The sequence below is a fragment of the Prinia subflava genome, chromosome 1 (genome assembly GCF_021018805.1).
Source record: "Prinia subflava isolate CZ2003 ecotype Zambia chromosome 1, Cam_Psub_1.2, whole genome shotgun sequence".
Lineage (NCBI taxonomy): Eukaryota > Metazoa > Chordata > Aves > Passeriformes > Cisticolidae > Prinia > Prinia subflava.
This window is the reverse complement of record NC_086247.1, coordinates 94,887,228-94,904,744: the sequence shown is the minus strand read 5'-3', so window position 1 is coordinate 94,904,744 and position 17,517 is coordinate 94,887,228. Positions and strand designations below refer to the sequence as shown.

At 42.5% G+C, this 17,517-nt stretch overlaps 1 protein-coding gene across 5 annotated transcripts in view; it reads right to left on the bottom strand.

Annotated features, from left to right (window-relative positions):
* NFATC1 (nuclear factor of activated T cells 1) overlaps positions 1 to 17,517 on the bottom strand; it is a 110,362-nt gene that overhangs the window by 35,569 nt on the left and 57,276 nt on the right. For 4 of the 5 annotated variants that reach the window (XM_063403817.1, XM_063403834.1, XM_063403841.1 and 1 more), the window contains exons 7-8: positions 10,328 to 10,383; positions 8,961 to 9,093 (exon numbers count right to left, since the gene is read on the bottom strand). In XM_063403817.1, the coding sequence (XP_063259887.1) occupies positions 8,961 to 9,093; positions 10,328 to 10,383 (189 nt within the window). Of the gene's footprint in view, positions 1 to 4,990; positions 6,356 to 8,960; positions 9,094 to 10,327; positions 10,384 to 17,517 lie in introns of those variants that run through there. The other variant, XM_063403851.1, reaches the window with a different exon arrangement.

Genomic DNA, 17,517 nt, shown 5'->3' with positions numbered 1-17,517 from the left:
TCCAAATTGGAGCCCTGCACAGGAGAACCCTGGGCAGCTCACAGGGGAGCCCCCTGCACAAGACAACAAGGACTGTTCACTGGACAGCTGGGTACTTGTGTTGCCACTTATCTACCGACTCATGCCTGATGAACTGCAAGTCTTTACAAACCTAAGATCGAAAAAAAGGGTTTTGAGCCGTTACACATCCCAGTGGAGGCATGGTAAGCTAGCTGCTGTAACACACATCCATTTCCATTGTCACTGACTTCCACAAGTGAGTATTTCACACAGGGAGATGCAATGTGATATAGACAGCACTGCTAATTTTCTCAGGATTAATATTTAGCAGAGAACAGTATTAGCCTAACAAACTTCCAGCTCAAATATTTCAGACCTTGAATGACTTGGTAAAAACCTGCCAGCTAAAAGAGACACTCTAGTCAGTCACACAGCAGGCCTGGGCTGGCAATTAACTGGAAAGCCCTACAGTTGTTCAGAACCTGTGAGCACTTTCAGCAGAAACAGTCACTTATATCCAGCAGAGCCATACCAAATAGCAACAATTGTTCTGTCTCAGAACTACTCCGTGGTGCTGAGGTAGCACCCAGGTAGTCTTGCAGACTCTCAGCTGGCTAGAACTAGGAACTGTGACTGAATTTGCCATATGCTGAGATTCACCTATAATAAACTGCAGCACTGAAGCCAGAATTTGTGAAATTTTAAACACAAAGATGATACTCTTTCTATGTAAGCGCAGACTCAGAAGCAACATTATTCATTTAAGAGTGCTGAAGGATCTGGCCCTTGCCCTAAAAAGGTAAAAAAGAATGCAAGTTTGGTACAGCGAAATTTCAAATGCCTGTTACTTGACAATGCATTAGGTCAGCTGACAGACAGTTTTAAACAGTCTTCAATTTTGAATATTAAAATAGGGCAGAGGTCACTGTTCTAAATTAGTCTGATTAGCAAAATAATTTCTAATTGGTTTTCAATGGTTTGGTGATGCCTTCTTAGACTCTGAACTCATGTCATTATGTCATCTAATTTAAAATGAAATTCTGAGAACAATTTATTGGCAGCAGCCCTAGCTATAAATCAAAGCTTCTTAGTCAGAGAGATCAGGGTTATGACATCATACCAAGGCACTGGTGGAAGACAATGGTCCTTCTGTGTGTGTTTGAATCTGGGAGAAGTATTTCAGCCAGTTCTGCAAGCCCACATTTAAATGAAAGGCCTTTCTAGCAGGTAAAAAGTTAATATATCAAACCTATAAGAAAAATAATAAATCATGAAAATTCAGTAAAGGGAGTCAGAAAGTGCTCAGATATAAACTATATATATATTTTGACAATTCTAACAAGTGTGTGTTTGCTTTAGCACTTCAGCAATCCAGATAGGTTTTTAAACGTTTTTTTTGGGGGGGGGGAAGGTGTGGATGTTATTAAAATATGTGAACAGAAAAAATAAAATCTTATCAATTAAACAGATGTTTATCCTGATCAACATTTAACTATCAAATTCCCATTTCTGTGTAGTATTATCAGTGTAGACATTTATGGTATTAAAATATATTTATTTTACCCTTATGTTTGTTGAACCTATCCAACAAAATAGCTTCCTTTCATGGTGCAGACTATGATGTAGTTCCTTGGCACCTGCACACAGATTTTATGAGTATGAAAATCAAAACACTACTTTTTTTCATCATGTGCACACACACTTTCTTCAATTTCTGGACTAAATGTCTGGCAATTGGTAAGAATCTGGGATGAGACTTTCAAAGAGAGCTGAGGAGTTAAGTATCTAAATCTCCGTTACTGAATTGAGCTCTGAAAGGCTGTCTGTGCCTTTGAAATTCTGTGCCTTTGAAATCCTTGTCAGTCAGTTTTGATACTGGCAGCACACCTTCAGAAGACACTGCACAGGTCACCCCAGCTCCTGTCACTGCTTTGCTGCTGGTCAACCAGAGACTAATTAGGGATGTGGACACATCTCCATGTACCATTTAGCCACTCTGGATGCATGCAAAGACAAAATCCTGGCTGCTGCTGCAGCACTGGCCAGATCCAGCATACTTGAAGCCTCACCCCTTGTTCTGACTGTGGAGCAGCTGGTGTTGGGGAGGGGCAAGAAGCTGGCTGCCCCCACCAAACACAATCCCTGCTTCAGTAACACCCGAGCAGCAGTGGCTGAGCAAAACTTCCTGAAATGCCCTGCCAATATATGTGCAGCAGTGGCCATCTCAGTGACAAGGGCTGAGCGCCCAGTCCCAGGGATCTTGTGAGACAGTCAACTACAGGGACCTGTGCAGATGCTGTCTGTGAACTTGGTGGTTTCCCTAGGCACCTATTAAACCAAAACATTTTAAAGGTCAAGCTGCTATCAAGCCTTTGCTTTTAGTTACTAAATCCAGTGCATGGTGACTCAGTCACAAAGGAAGCCTCTTGCTATCAAGACACTGCAGGAAGTGAGTACACATGTGTGTGCAACTTTATCTGCACAAGTATCTGAACTCATCCTCTCTTACTAGTACAGTACTACTGGTGTTGTTCATCAGGAGGGCTAACTCTAAAACATGCCTGCCTGCCTGCCGTTTTTGGGTTTTGTGTATAGATTTTTACAGATTCAGATGAATATGTACAGTTTCATACAAGAATAGCTTTGGGGAGATGGAAACCTCGTGCATATACCTCCCCACGTAATCTTGGACAGTGACATTATCTGATTTGGAAGTGTTTTCCAGCTACCTCATTTGCTAAATGCTTTCAACAGCTGTTGAACTATTAGGTTATTCTACGCATATTTATGAGACAGACGATTATGTATGGCACTTGTCACATGTCCAGCTAAACCAGGTGGGAAGAGGTAGGTGGAGGGCATTTTAGGCTGTGCTAGTACCGAAGATTATGCATTAGCTTTCTTTCAAAAGAAAGAGATAAAAATTCTTAAAAGGCACAATTTTCCACCATAACACTTTGTTAAATCCTACAGTGTTGAACAGGAGAATTAAGTCCTGTGTTATGCCCACTTGGCTTGCTCTTCTGCTGCTTCCAGTGTGATGCAGCACCTGGCTCCCCTACTGCCTTCAACTGGACATTTAACTGTGCACAACACCCTGTCTGCACCGGCCAAGGCCTTCTATGTCACCTCTGTCAGACCTCACTGGGCTGAGGTCTTTTTTGGTGATGCTACACAACATTACAACACCAGTGCTTCCTTTATCCCTGCTTGCATGTGAAATCACCGGGAAGCAAGGCAAGGAGTCCTCAAAATGCTCATAGAGAGTTCAATGACCAAAACTACAGGCTGGATTTTTTCCATCTGAAGGGGAATATTTGAAAATTGAGGTACTGACAAAAAACAATTTTATGCACTGTAAGTTAACTATTAGAGGTAATCATTGCTGATGGTCAGATAGTGCTTGTCCACCCCTGCCTTTCTCGAGGCCATCACACAGGTGATGCTTTTTCCTGGCCTTCCAGGTGAAGATGGAACACCACAGAGAGGCAGCGTTCTCCATGTACCTGCTCATACACATCAAGACAGACTCCATCTGCAGGTCAGATGTGGCTGGCTAGGCTCCGTCTGACTGCTGAAATGGATGTCACCTGGATGAAGTGTAGGCAACGCACAAAGTGTGGGCAGCTCCAGTGGGTACCTACGACCTGAGGGTGTAATGCTGGTGAGTGCAACACATGCCTCTTCTGCTCCTCCACAGACCTCCCATGGCTCCTGGATGGGAGTGGAGGACCTGATACACCCAGTGGTGATGAACTTTGTGATTGTCATAAATGAAAACAGGACTCTGAGAAAACCTCACCTGCTTTCAGTTACTCTGCTAAATGTCAAAAATAACAATCAGCTACTGAGTAGCCAAAGTGAAATAAACCCTGTCAGTGTATAGGGTAAAAATGAGTAACCGTGATTCCTATTTTCACCTAAAATAAAAGTCCCCTGGGGCCAAACTTTCACCCCGTCCCTTCTGATGCGAAGTCCTGCCGTGTGGTGGCTTTGCAGCAGTCCAGATGCCCCTGGGCATGAAACACCTGCAGCAGGTCCAAGGCTCCAGGCCTGACTCAGCCCTGCTCCATCCCTTTGTTGAGGCACTGCTGAGGTCATATCACTCCAGCCACCGCTTGTGGTCCCTGCACCACAGAGACCCTGCACTTGGCCCTGCTCCCCCAGCAGCCCCCAAATCACCACTGTTTTACATAAAGGACTAGGCTAATAATTTTGCCAGCCTTATGCAGGAAAATTCAACAAATACTGAGAGGTGAGAGGTGTCAGGAGACAATCAGCACAAGCCACATGCTGCACCACATTAGAGTGGCAACGCTTTGCATCCTCATTTCTGCTAAGGAGGCTGATGTCATCTTTTAACTTAGTGAGGTGTGGGTGGAAGCGCTGAGGTGAAACGGAGGAATGGCCACTCAATGCAGCCATGACAAAAGTGTTGTTGCACCCATCTGTATGGTGGGCAGGGGATAATTTTAGAGCAGAGGCAGTTAGTCAGGAGAATGCTGACAGCTGTGTGCCATGGGCAGCACTCACCCTTTCCAGATGTACACCAAGGGGTGGCACTGCAAGAAGTGGGGACTTGGACTTAATGATCCTTATGGGTCCCTTCCAACTTGAGATACTCTATGATTCTATTCTACAGTGTTAAGAGCTTCACTTCTGTGCCATTGGGCTGTAAACCACAATATTGAGGCACTTCTAGTCACCACAGGCAGGCTCTCAGCACAACTCCACACCCATAGATTCAAAGGACTTCAATCCCCACCAAGTCACTGTGGCCCGGATTTCAGAGAAGCCCAAGATCTCAGAGACTTGTACAGATGACTGCAGGAAGGCAAAGGAATTGCAGAAAAGCTGTCTCTGTGAGTGAAGGCTGTGCAGTTGGAAATCTGGCCCTGTGGGTAGTGAAATGCATCTCAAAGGAAAAGTTAACCAGAATATCAACACCATTTTAATAAATACTGAAGTGATTTTTTAATAGTGCTTTGACAATTAAGAAGCCTGACAGAAACAAAAACTGGAAATACTTTATCATCAACTCTTTGCAAAAGCATATTTTTTATTCCAGTAGAAGAAACACATCAACTTTCCTTTTTCCTTTTTATTAAATATTTCCTAGACAAACTAGCCTGTCTTTGGTTTGTCAAATATTACTACTTGTCTAAATAAAATTAAAAAAAAACTTTCCTGTGTTCAACATTCTTGATATCAATACTTGTTGGATAACAGAAAACAGAGAGCACTTGCTCCTCTCTGTAAAAATAAATTCTTGAACACATTTCCTCTATTTTTTTGTACCTACTTAAAAAATGTCTGAACAGACAGACATCTAATCGTTATCAATCATTGTTTAAAGTCTTCAGAGCAGGAGACCTTCTTCAGCTTTCTTAGATGAAAACACAACATTTGGAACCACAGCACACATGCCTGTGTTCTTCTTCAGACTCTCCGGGTTAGTTTAACCCTGAAACACAGTTTTCCAAAAGTGCACATAACAGAGCTGCAGAGCCCATCTGCACAGAGCCACAGCAGTGGAGGCACTTTAAAAGCTGAACATCCAAGGGTCTGCTCATTGTGCTCTGCTCAGACTCCTGACTGCAGAGTCTGGTCCAGAGCCTTCCTCCTCAACTTCTGGTGCGATGTGGCAATGAAAAATGTATCAGTACTTACCATATGAGCTGCAGGAATTCACCTATGCCAGAATGGTATGGAAACTACTTATATTTCTGTACCAGGCATGTCTGTGGAGGAGTCTCAAGAGCCTACAGCCTGCAGGCTCCAGAACAAAACTGATACGCAACTGCTCAGTGATGCATATCATTGAAGAAACAGTAAAAAAATGACATTAAAGTCATTTCAGTACAATATAGGCTAATACAGGATTCAGGAGTTGCTCAAATTTAGCAGAACAGTAAATCAAAATTTCAATTAAAAGTGGATTATGAGTACTTAGGTTTACAGTCTATTCCAAGACAAAGACTTAAGCAAGCCTGTTTTCAAGACATTGGCTGCTTTTGTGAAGCATCCACTTTGTGTTTTGCTTTGTTATTTATTACAGAGCAGTACGATTTTCATTTTTACAGCAGGGTTTTTTTTTTATTTCTGAAGCAGAAACTCATCTTCACCAAGCAAGTCCCTGCTCTGCCAAACACTTGAGCTAACAGAGGGAAAGTAAAACCTGCCACATCTCTGCAGCACGGGAGAAACCCTGTGGTGGTGAAATAACACAGCCGGAGATGGCAGCTTGTGCTGGCTGCATGTCACAGAGCTGTACTCCATGGAGATGCTATAGGACCATCCATTGGAGGTGGGATGAGTGAGGTCACGTGTCCCTGGATCCACTGGCTGTTTTCCCCTAGGGAATGAGGAGAAATAGGAGCTACAGGAAGAACCTCCTACTGGCCCACGGTGGGGGTGGGAGCCCATCGCTCCCCCCTAGTCTGCATGTGCCCACACTCACCCCAGGAGCACAGCCAGGGGGCTCACACAATATTTAGGCTTTAGTCCACATTTAATATTTTGCTTTGGTACAGTCCAGTTGAGCTGTAAAATATATGTCTGATGTGCATCATGAAGCTTTTGAAAGTTCCCTCAAATAGAAATGCCTTAAAAACTATAGCAGGCACTGAAATGTAGCATTTGATTAGTCCTAAAGCACAGAAGAAGAAGCAGGTTACAGGATACTGTCTCATTTATGTAAAACCACATCTGACACTTCATGACCATTCTGACATTTGCTTGTCAAAATCCTACACCTTCTCTGTTTATGGGATTTGTTTAAACAACAGACAAAGTGTTACCTGGGCCAAAATCATGCCTATATCCATTTTTTTACACTGATCACCCAGTTGTTCTTGACTCAGGTAATTTTTTCTGCATGACCTAAACTTTGCTTTTCTACAATGTCTTGAAACTGTAAACGAATGTTGTGACTAAAATCAAATGAAGCCTAAAATGACTCCTAGAAATTCAGCAGCATAAATGACTGATTCAATCACTGTACATGATTTCTAAATACATAGTTGAGGTGCTTGTATCTGTCTTTGAAAGGCATGATGGAAAAAAATATCAGCCAAAGAAGGGCAAAACCTTACAGCTGTAACACAGGCATTGCAACAAAAGCATAATAAAAACGTACTATACTATTAATTCTGATGGTTGCAGAAGCACATTCACTTATACCACTGTTATGGGAGAGGCTGCAAAGAATGCAACATGTTTTTCAATAACCTATATGCATATATATGTATGTATTAAGAGAATGTGAGTGGAGAACCAAACAGGAATGAAAAGAATATTTACTAGGAATACCTGCTTTCCTTTACCCTACCCCAGTGTTACATTTTTCTTTTAGGTTTCCTTACACTGAAATGAAAAGATTTCACTTGAATTTTAATTGGTACAGTAGACTAAACAAGATTCCTAATGTTTTCAACAATTACCATAATTAAAGATGTCTCTGCAGAATAAAGCCTAGGCTGATTCTCCACTGTCACTAGGTCTACTGTCACTAGGTATATATTATTCCCATCTCTTCACATCAAATGGAACATCAAATGTTCCAAACACAGAATAGAGACAGCATAAAGCAACTCTGCAGGAGTGCACACTATTCCCAGGGTTTAAAATACAATGGTAAAAAAGGACCTATGTATATGTTGGAGGGAAGATGCTGCTTAGTAAACAGCAGTTAAGAAGAGGACTGAATCTGAAATATTTATGAGGGTAACTTGGGTGACAAGGCAATACCTGATTGCCTCTACAACTGATTTTTGTTGCTGAAAAGTGTTGTGAAAGAGAATAAAAGCTCTTTTTCTTTCCAATTTAAGAGATGAACAGTCTTTAACTATACACAGACATCCCCACTGGGAATGAAGTTTGCATAAGTAGGCTGATTCAGTGAAGCATAGCTACACAGAACATATGCAGTAAGCACTCCATAGCAATGTTAGGTTTCCTGTACTCTTATTTTTAATTTAAGTCCTGATAAAAGTGCACACATGCTAACTGGGTGAAATTCCAAATGTGTAATTTATAGGATTTCACCCAGAAAACGTTAGCATGTCTCCTCCAGTCATGTGACATGACTTGAATATTGCTTTGTTGGTATTTCCCAAAGAAGGATTATTTTCACTCGGAAAGTCAACAAAAGAGCATAGCTTAATAATGTTTTCTAATTCTTCTTCCTTCCCAAACAACAACAACAAAGCAAGCAGCCTTCTTTTCCTACTTTACCCCAAAGAGCGTTCTCAGTATAAGGGCCATTTCAAATAATAATTTTTTAAAAAATCTAAATTTACTAGCCATTAAAATCTTCATACAAGCCTACTTGGAATGCAGCTGTCATGAGAGATTTTATTGTCACTTCACAGCTACCAATATAAGCTCAAAAAAAAAAAAAAATACTGGCACAAGTTTCTGAACATTTCCCATCCATGAAGCATTTTACATGGAGCACTCCGATCTCTATCCACATTGTCCATCTCAATTTTCACCCTGTGCAAGGCAGCAAGGTGTGAGATGACTGCAAGGAGAATCCACACACCACCTCCAGCTCAGAGCCCCGCATGTTTAAAATATTGTGGTGTGAATTCAGAATTCAGAATTATTTGAATGCCATTTACCCTCTGGGGCTAGAAAGTCAGACCAAGGGTTGACAGCAGCTTAGCAGAGAGCTCAGTGTCTTCACAAACATCTGAGTTTGTGCTCTGGCTCTTCAGCCCCCAAAAGCAGAAGTCCTTGTTTCAACAGGTCTCTGCCACCAATGCAAATGGAAATAACCTGCAGAGGAGGTCTCTTGTGTAGCCAGCAGAGATAAAGGCAGCTCTCTCGGATTTATTCTCACTCTCATAGCACCAGGTATATTTCCAAAATAGTCAAACTACCAAAGAATTATTAGAAGCATGTATCATCATTATCTCTCACTTTTATGAGCAGAGATAAGGAATTTGTTTTGTTACCATTAGCAGGAAGATAGGTGAAAAGCTGGTACTGGCTTCTCTTTCTTTTCCCGTTGCAGACATAGAAGTTGACCTGAACAGGGCTGGTAATTCTCTGATTGCGGAAAGGTGGTATCTCAACCACCAAAGAATTCTGCAAAAGCAATAAATCAGAAAGTCAAGGCACAACTAAGGCAGTCTAGCTGTACAATAGTATTGAAAAGTTAACCCCAAGAAGGAAGAGAAACACTCTCTGAAGGGTAAGTGGTGGGCTTTGTTTCAATGGCTTCACATACAACCCAAAAGTCCACGCCAAGGATTCCAGAAGTAGGGAAATTATTTTAGCATGGCTCAGATCTTTAGAAAATCATTAGTCTTCACTTCTTTCCTTTGGACAGCAAACATGATACTGCATATGCACAAGGCTCTATCCAGCCTGCCTCTGTCGAGAATCTGGGACCACAATCAAATTGCGGTCTCTAACTCAGCAGGAGAAAGCACAACAGCTCAGTTGGCAGGTCATCTCTGCTATATCTGAACCTAACAGTATTTCCTTTGAAAGGCATTAGGACAGCATTACTCAAATATTTCGATTTTCCACAGTGAAATATATTTTCATATAACAACTCATGAAGTTTTAAGCATGCTAGCTTCTGTGGATGGGAGATGCACTGTTGCAAGCACATCTAGTGCAACATGAAAAAGGGCTGGAGAATGTGTAGATGATATTCTACTGTCAGAAACCAAATCCTCCAGCATAGGGCTAAGGAATGACTTAGCTTCTAGGGCATCAGCTTACACATATGTATAGTGAATCTGCTATGACCATCAAAACTTCCCTTGGCATTTTTGCAAAAGTAACAGGGAATGCTCTTCTTAGCATTTGGCCTGAATTCAGTGAAGATCTTTAAATTGTTTGCCTGCAGGTTTGCAAGTATTGCATATTCCTGCAGACGTGGAACAGTGGATGTACTTCCCACTTAGAGTCATGGCTGAAGGAGCCACACTTCTCCAATGTGGAGCTGATCTCCTGTGAGGGGACTCATGTTTCTTCTGCTGAAGATAAAGGACAGCCAAGGAAAATGATCAGAAATTGCTTTGGGAGCAGTGGAAAAAACTGACCCAGCAAGACAAAAGATGAGCAGATGGAACTGGCCCATCCTGGACAATGAAAAAATATTTTCCAAATGGTTTCTCCTACTTTTGGGATAGCTTCCAGCAAAGGCTTTTACCCCATGCTCGTGTTAAAGAAAGATTTCCAGGAGGGGAGGCCTAAGTACTTGTTCTGTTTCAGTGCCAAAGCCTTGGAAATCCCTCTTTAGTAACAGTGCTGGAGAAGGCAATATATATTTTTCATCTTGATGTTAAAATATTTAAGGCAGACTTACTGGCTTGCACATTTCTTTGTCGGTTTTGGCTTCCATTTCCCACACATGGTGACCATCTAAAAGACAAAAGAAAAAGATATCTAGTTTTGTCCTTTTTTTCTTTTCCCAAGCCAAGAAAGGACCAACTTTTGCAAAAACAATCTCTTTGAAGGGGCATTGCATATGTGAAAAAGAGCTCTCACAAGGCATTGCCCAAAGTATTGTCCAACTAAGAGACCATCTGGGTAACCTGTGACAGGAGTCCCTTCAGCTTTTCTGAAGGGAAGAACCACAGTCCAGACTGCATGATACCATAATGGGGAATGAGCCACTGGGAGTTTGCCTGGACAAAATACGCAACTGTTCTACATCTCAATTTGCTGATCTATCAGACAACAACATTGCTACCTATGATGCCTTTTGAGCACTACCTAGGCTGTAAGTAATATTCAATATTAATATTAAACAATACAAAAAGAAAGGTAGTATTAAGGAAGCTACTCAGCCATGCAGGATTAGATTTTAATACGCTCCTAGTCTGGCTTGTTATAATTCTGCTACTTGGGTCAAAAGGCAAGGCCATGGGCTGGGAAACACAGCTTTAGACTCCATTTTGAAGTTGGTTTTGTTTAGCTACAGTGGTCCCACTTCTGGAGCTGCTTTTAGTGGTGCGTTGAGTCTTCCAAATTTACTGAAATTCTGTTTTCAAGCAAACATAGATTTAAGCCACAACTATAATTTTTTTTCTGGGAACATGTCTTTTGGGAGAAACTGGCTTTGTTTGGTCATTTTCCCTGCACATTACTGACACAGAAATCAATGGAAAACAAGGTGGGCTTTCATTTCCTTGCATCTTCAGAACTCAGTAAGAAAGAAACTAGAAAAATAATACAGAATGTAAGGTTTCCATTCTGCGGGCCTAGAAAAACACAAATGAAAGGCCATAGGCAGATTGCTGGATAAGCTGGTCAGTGGAGACACATGCAGCTTCATGAGTCCCAGCACTGTCACATGTTACCAAACTGAAGGGGAAACTGAGACTTTATGTCATCTCTCTTGTACATTTATTGCAGCATTGGGACATGCAAATGCAAATATTAGTTATTTTGAACTTCAGCACATGGACGTGGGCCTGCCTTAGACAAACAGCCCTCTGAAAGGTAAAAGAGTGAATGCACTTTTTCTTTTCTCTTTGCTTTCACAGCCAGGATGGAGGTGACGCATTTAGAACTGCCTGATTTATTACAAATGTCTGTAAATAATATTTTTGTGTACAGCTATCCTACTGCAAAAGGAATGCTGCTGAGGGACTATCCCTGGCAATTGTTTTAATGTTCAAAACCCTTTCCTTTTTAATATATGGAAAGAAGCGCAACATAAAGGCTGCAGCACAAATACCACAGTGGATTTGGCAGGTCTTTCCATAAGAAAACAATTAGCAGATCTACCCTCAGTTTCTTCCTACATTTTAACTTGTGATGCTGGAAGAGGAATCCCTTTAATTGATACTGCCACGTTCAGCTGCAGGGAGAGCAGGAGCAGCCAGACTGTGCTTGAGACTCCTTAATGATGTCTTTGGAGAGTGCCAGAATTAAAGTAGGCTTCTTGGGAGGACTGGTGATCACTTCACAATTTATCCAACAGATGTTTCCCCTGGGCTGTCAGTAGAAAACCCTGACCAAAATTCGACAAACCAGGACACATCCCCTGTCTGGGAGCAGCCTCCTTTACCTCCAGCCTCTGCAGCACTCCCTCCCTGCCCCTAATTAATTCAATCAGTTATAAAAGCAGCAGAGTGCCAACACTATCACACATTTTGCGAAGTATAGGAACTTCTGCTTTGGAAGGGGTTTGCTGGGCTGGTTTTTTTTTTTAACATACAGACGTCCAGACTAGTAGTTAACATGTGTTCAATTTGCCTTTGTAAATGGATTACCAGAAGTTCAGGTTTTTTGCTATGTTTAATTTGTGCTTTGCAAGACGAATGATCTGATTCAGGTTTCTGGTTTTTATTTCCTGCCGATGCTTCAGGAAAATTCAAAATTACTTCATCTCCAGCTAATCTTTCAATTACTTCATGCAGCACTGCCTTTATGCATTTTTGAAATTTTTATCATGACAAAAGGAGTTTGTTCAGAAATATTTTAGATGCTGTAATCTAAAGTATTAGGAAAATAAAAATCCAGAGCTGTGGCTTGTCTTTGAAAGCTAGTAAGAACAATATGGGTTTTGCTCCTAGAAATTCCCTTGAGACTGTCCAGACCATCAGCAACTGAGGGGAAAGAGAGGGAAGAAATAGGGAATAGACAACTCATCAACAGCTAGTGACCTTTCATTTAACAAAAATACAGGAAGCAAAAGTTGTTATGAAGCAAGAGACCAAAAAAAAAAAAAAAGAAAGAAAGAAAGACAATTCCTCATATTACGTCTGGTAAACCAAGAGGGAAATCTCATCGCCCACGGACTGGGACCAGTTCCAGGAGGAAAACCTTAGACCACTACGTCAACCTTTTACAGTAAACATGTTTTGCAGGTTTAAACAGTTCAGCTGAAATTTAAAAAAAAAAAGGAAAAAAAAAAAGGAATAACGGCTTTGGAATGGTTTGTGGGAGCCCTAAGCCTCAAGATAGTCTGCCTATGCTGGAGAAAATGGTTTTGCCCCAGTGCCCATCCGCTGGGGAGCCTGGTGAGCAGGCGGGATGCCACCTCCTGTCAGCGTGTGCTGGAGCAGTGAGGGCTGCTCGCCCACAAAAGTTTCCATTGTACGCCTGCCACATCTGCAGCAACACGCCTGGTCTGGGCCCGAGGCAACTCCCTCCTGGCTGCCAGCCAACCCAAGTACACCAGAGCAATTTATACCTTTCCAAAATGCAAATAATTCAAATTACAGACATAACACAAAGCTGAAGCAGACACATTTCAGGCATTCCCGTTAAAGTTTGCTCTCTGGAATTACCGTACCCAAATGGGCAGTTGTTATACAGGGAGGGGGGGAGATGGAGTCAGGAGAGGAAGGAGAGGAGGAGGCATAAAGGAAAAGGGAGAAAACGGCTTTTCCAAAGGTCTTATTTCATTCCCTTTCATTTCACTATTTACTTTTACGAAGTAATAAGAAGTGTCGTCTCCAAACCAAATGCCTGGCTTTGTTTTGGCGTTTTTAAGATTTATAGTGCAATATTTTGAAGAGAAAGACAGTTCTTTATATAGCTAAAAAGTTGGGTCAAGATATTATACTGGCGTCCTATGTTTTGTGAGGTTTTTTTTTTTTACTGAATGGAAATAAACCCAAAACATCCATGCACAGAAGGGCAGGGCAGAAGTCCTGCAGAGTCCTCGGTGGAGTGCCCTGCTCCCTCGCTGCCAGCAGCAACAGCCATTAACCCGACAGAGCCAAGGCTTCAAAGGGGAACCGCGCACGGGCTGGATGAATGACCCTCAAATTCCTCCTCCTCCAAAGAGGCAGTGGCAGCGCTGGAAGAGGGAGAAACTGCTCCTGCCTCTTCTGCATGGGCTGGAGGCTGTGCTGACAGGTAGCCATCAGCACCATTGCCAGCTGAAGACACCAGGTTTTTCAGGAAGCCTGACATTTACAGACCCATCCCTGTTATTTATAGCCATTCCTGCTCCGTGTGTGCTTCACCACCATCCACTTCTGCCTTGTTTTCTTCGTTGCCGTGAAACTCGGAGCACCTGGGATTGCTAATGACGAAAATTCTGTGAACCTATGTGTTACGGAGGGTGGATTTTCAACTCCGCAAAGCATAAACACCCTGTTTTAACACGGGGTAGCTGAACAGTGAATGGGCCTTTGTAGATGGCTCTTATCGGCCGCTCGCTCCAGCGCTGAAGGAAACTGCGCACAAGTCCAGAAGTAAAAATACTCTAATTCATCAGGGAATTCCCTGCAGTATGAGTCACCAAGCGGCTTCCCCACCACACCCAGCTACAAGATTTCCACATAAAAAGGCACTGTAAAGGTCTGTTTTAACACAGAAGCAGAGCTAAAAAATAGTTGTGTAAATCTAGCAGCTTCAGTTATTCTCCCACAGAGCCTTGCAGACCATGACATACAAATTTTCCTCATGGAAGAGCAACACAAAGAGCTGTAAAAACTTTCCAAAGACATTTTTGTAGCATCTTCCCCCCATCACTGCCCATCCAGAGAGATCTCCTGGAGTTTCTAGGGTTGGATTTACCTTTGTATCTCAGGGCACTGCAAGCATAGTGTCAGGGGTTTGCAAGCTCAAAACAATCAAACCCCCAGCATAATTTTCCAAAATGATGGATTGCAGAAAGGAGGAAGAATATACAAATGCAAAAAAACCCAAGCTTGGAAACCAGGAGGGTATAACATCTGCCAACCACTTAAATCTTGCCTCTGTGAAATGGGCATAATGGGAATGTTCAGATATATTTAAGTTATCCCACTTTACCACAGGAGGTTAAAACAGTCTATATTCTTTAGTGGACCTGTGTTCACTTGAGATGTGAGAAGAATAGACATTATCTAGGATTTCACTGCCTATACACAGGGTACATTTTATATTCTTCCAGTCTGCACTTCAATACAGTTTGACTGCACTGGCTGCACTGTAAATCTGTATTTACATTCACATATTCCAAGTAAAATGGTGAAACAAGCCGTAACCTCCCAAAGGAACCCACTACTTGATTAATGTGCTGTGAGATTACCCTGAACAATAATTCCTGTGTTACAGCCCAGATTACTTTAACATGTCCACAACAGGCAGGGCACAGATGCAATGCAGTGTCACTTTGAGGTGCTCTGCAAAGGCTGAGCACCCTCCTATTTGGCCCTCATAATGCATATTTAAATACCTGAGGAATGAAGAATTTGACAGCTTTCAACTTGCACTGCTACTCTTCTTCCCTGGTGAGTGCCCTGTCTTGGTTTGGAAAGACAGATATCTGCCAGGGAAAGTTGGAGCTCCCCTTGGAATGGAGAATGTAAACCCCCTCCCTCCAAATTATTATAGTTTTGCAATTACGGGTTTTTCAGGCAAAGATATGGGAATAGGAATAACAGTTCTTCACTGGGAATATTAAAAATACAAATGTATCAGTACAAAAAAATGCAGACAAGCAAGCAAACAAAAATCCTAGAAAACCCTGACAGTGTCAGAGATACGACCTGACACCCTGTTGGTCAGGGTGTGGGAAGCAGTTCAAATAAATCTTCCTGGAGTAACAAATATGGTTCTGTGGAGTAGAGATGATACTGTAGAAAACAGTCCAGTGATGGCAAGATGGGTCCACTTTTCCTCTGAGAATCCAGTAGAAAACCAGATACCTGGTGTTCCTGGGTTTCAGTTTTTATCTAGGTAGGGAATGGTTGGCTCCCCCGCAGTGGGTAGAGCATCTCACAGTGAGATGATGTAATGTGTCATGTCATTGGTGAGCCTTAATGGCCCATTAACAGAAGATACCCCCCAAGGGTGGACAGTAGTGGAAGAGGTAAGAAACTCTGCCCCACCTGGTCTTAACAGCTGGCCTGTTATCAGAAGGCATCTGCCTCCCTCCCCCTGGAGTTACAAGAGACAAAGAAAAAACATTTCCCCAACTGCTTTCAACAGATGAAATAGAATACACCTTTTTTTTTGTTACATAACCCAAGACAGTGCTCTCATGACACTGAGACGACTGATCTCTGAAGACATTCAGAAGGAATGGATGGATTTCTGTGCAAAGAAGAGGATGAAGACTATGGCAAAGTCTCACCATCTGGACTTAGGAGTTATCCAGTTCTCTGCAGAGATGCCATCAGCTTCAAGGCGAAGGGTAAGTTGGACGGGCAATGAAAGAGGTGAGAAGGAAGCTCTGTTGCTTGGAGGACAGCACTCTCCTGGCAGTCCTGGGCATGACCCACTGGCACCATCTCAGCGGCTGGCACTTAGGGGGTGGCATGAGTGTACTAGTGCCAGATTTTGCAGGGGCAGTGGTCTTTTGGATTTGGGGATACCACAAGCAGTCAGGGCACTTTTCTCAGCTGGTCCTACAGCTGTCTTGCTGCAACAATGTTTACCCAGCCCGACACTAGCAAGAGAAGGGGATCTCTCAGCTACTCTTATCTCTACCCTTTGCTCTTACACTACTTTTGCTATGACACCACATAGCTGGTCTGATTTTCACTTACGTTACTTCCCTCTTCCATGCCAGGAAGTCCCCCAGATGTTCTTCTACCCTCCTCACAGCCTACTGTCCTGCTACAGACACTTCTGCACAGCTTTGCTCCCCCATCCCTGGCATGCCTTCTGGCATGCCTCTGTCCATGTGCAGCAGGGCTCAGGCATAACTGACCTATTTTTACTTCTATATCGAAGGTGCAGTGTTTGTTGGTGTCTTCTTATTAACAGTTTTCAGCATATGTATTTTGTCCACCCCTTCAGCTATACATTTTTGTAGTACTGAGCTGAGTGCCATGTAGACTTAGGTCTGTTTGCCATCAATATGATACTTTTGAGTTACTTTTTCTCTCTTCTTTACCTTGAATTAACAATAAGATTGTCATGCAGCGAGCAGGTGTAAAAAATCCAGCACAAAATGGATCTTACAGTATTTTGGAATCAGTGCCAGGCACGCGCTTCCTCTCTGGTTGCTCAGCTGGGCAAGCCAAAAGCTGAGGGACTCACTTTGCCTGAATGGTGAGGCCTTTTTAGCTGCCTTTTACCACAGTTTGTCTAATAGACGTAATTATTGTGAGTTCCAGTGTTTGCAAATGAACTGTAATTTTAGTCTAGGTAATTAAAAGGAGGCACAGTGCTGACAACTGACAGATTGAGGTTTGTTTTGAACCAAAACCATTGGAAAGATTTGCCAGATTGTATTTTCAGCAGAATGGAAGCTGGTTGTGCAATCTGTGCTCTCTGGCACCTCCCCCTATTCAAATTATCGTTGGTCTGAGGATTTTATTTAATAACTTCAAGTAATTCCAGGTCTAAGACACGCAACTTCCAAGTAAAACTGCAGCTTGACATCCCTGAGAAATCTCTCTGGAGTAGGCAGGTCAAACAAAGCACACCCAGCACAGCCACCCACCAGCAGTCATGACAGCACTTCACTCTGGTTTTGATTACATTCACGTCATCTCCTGGTCTTCACAATTTTACTTTCCTCTGGGAAACTCTAGTAGGCTGAACCTGTGACTCTGCAGCTGAAACTGAGTAAAATATTCCTGGTCCATCTTCTTCAGT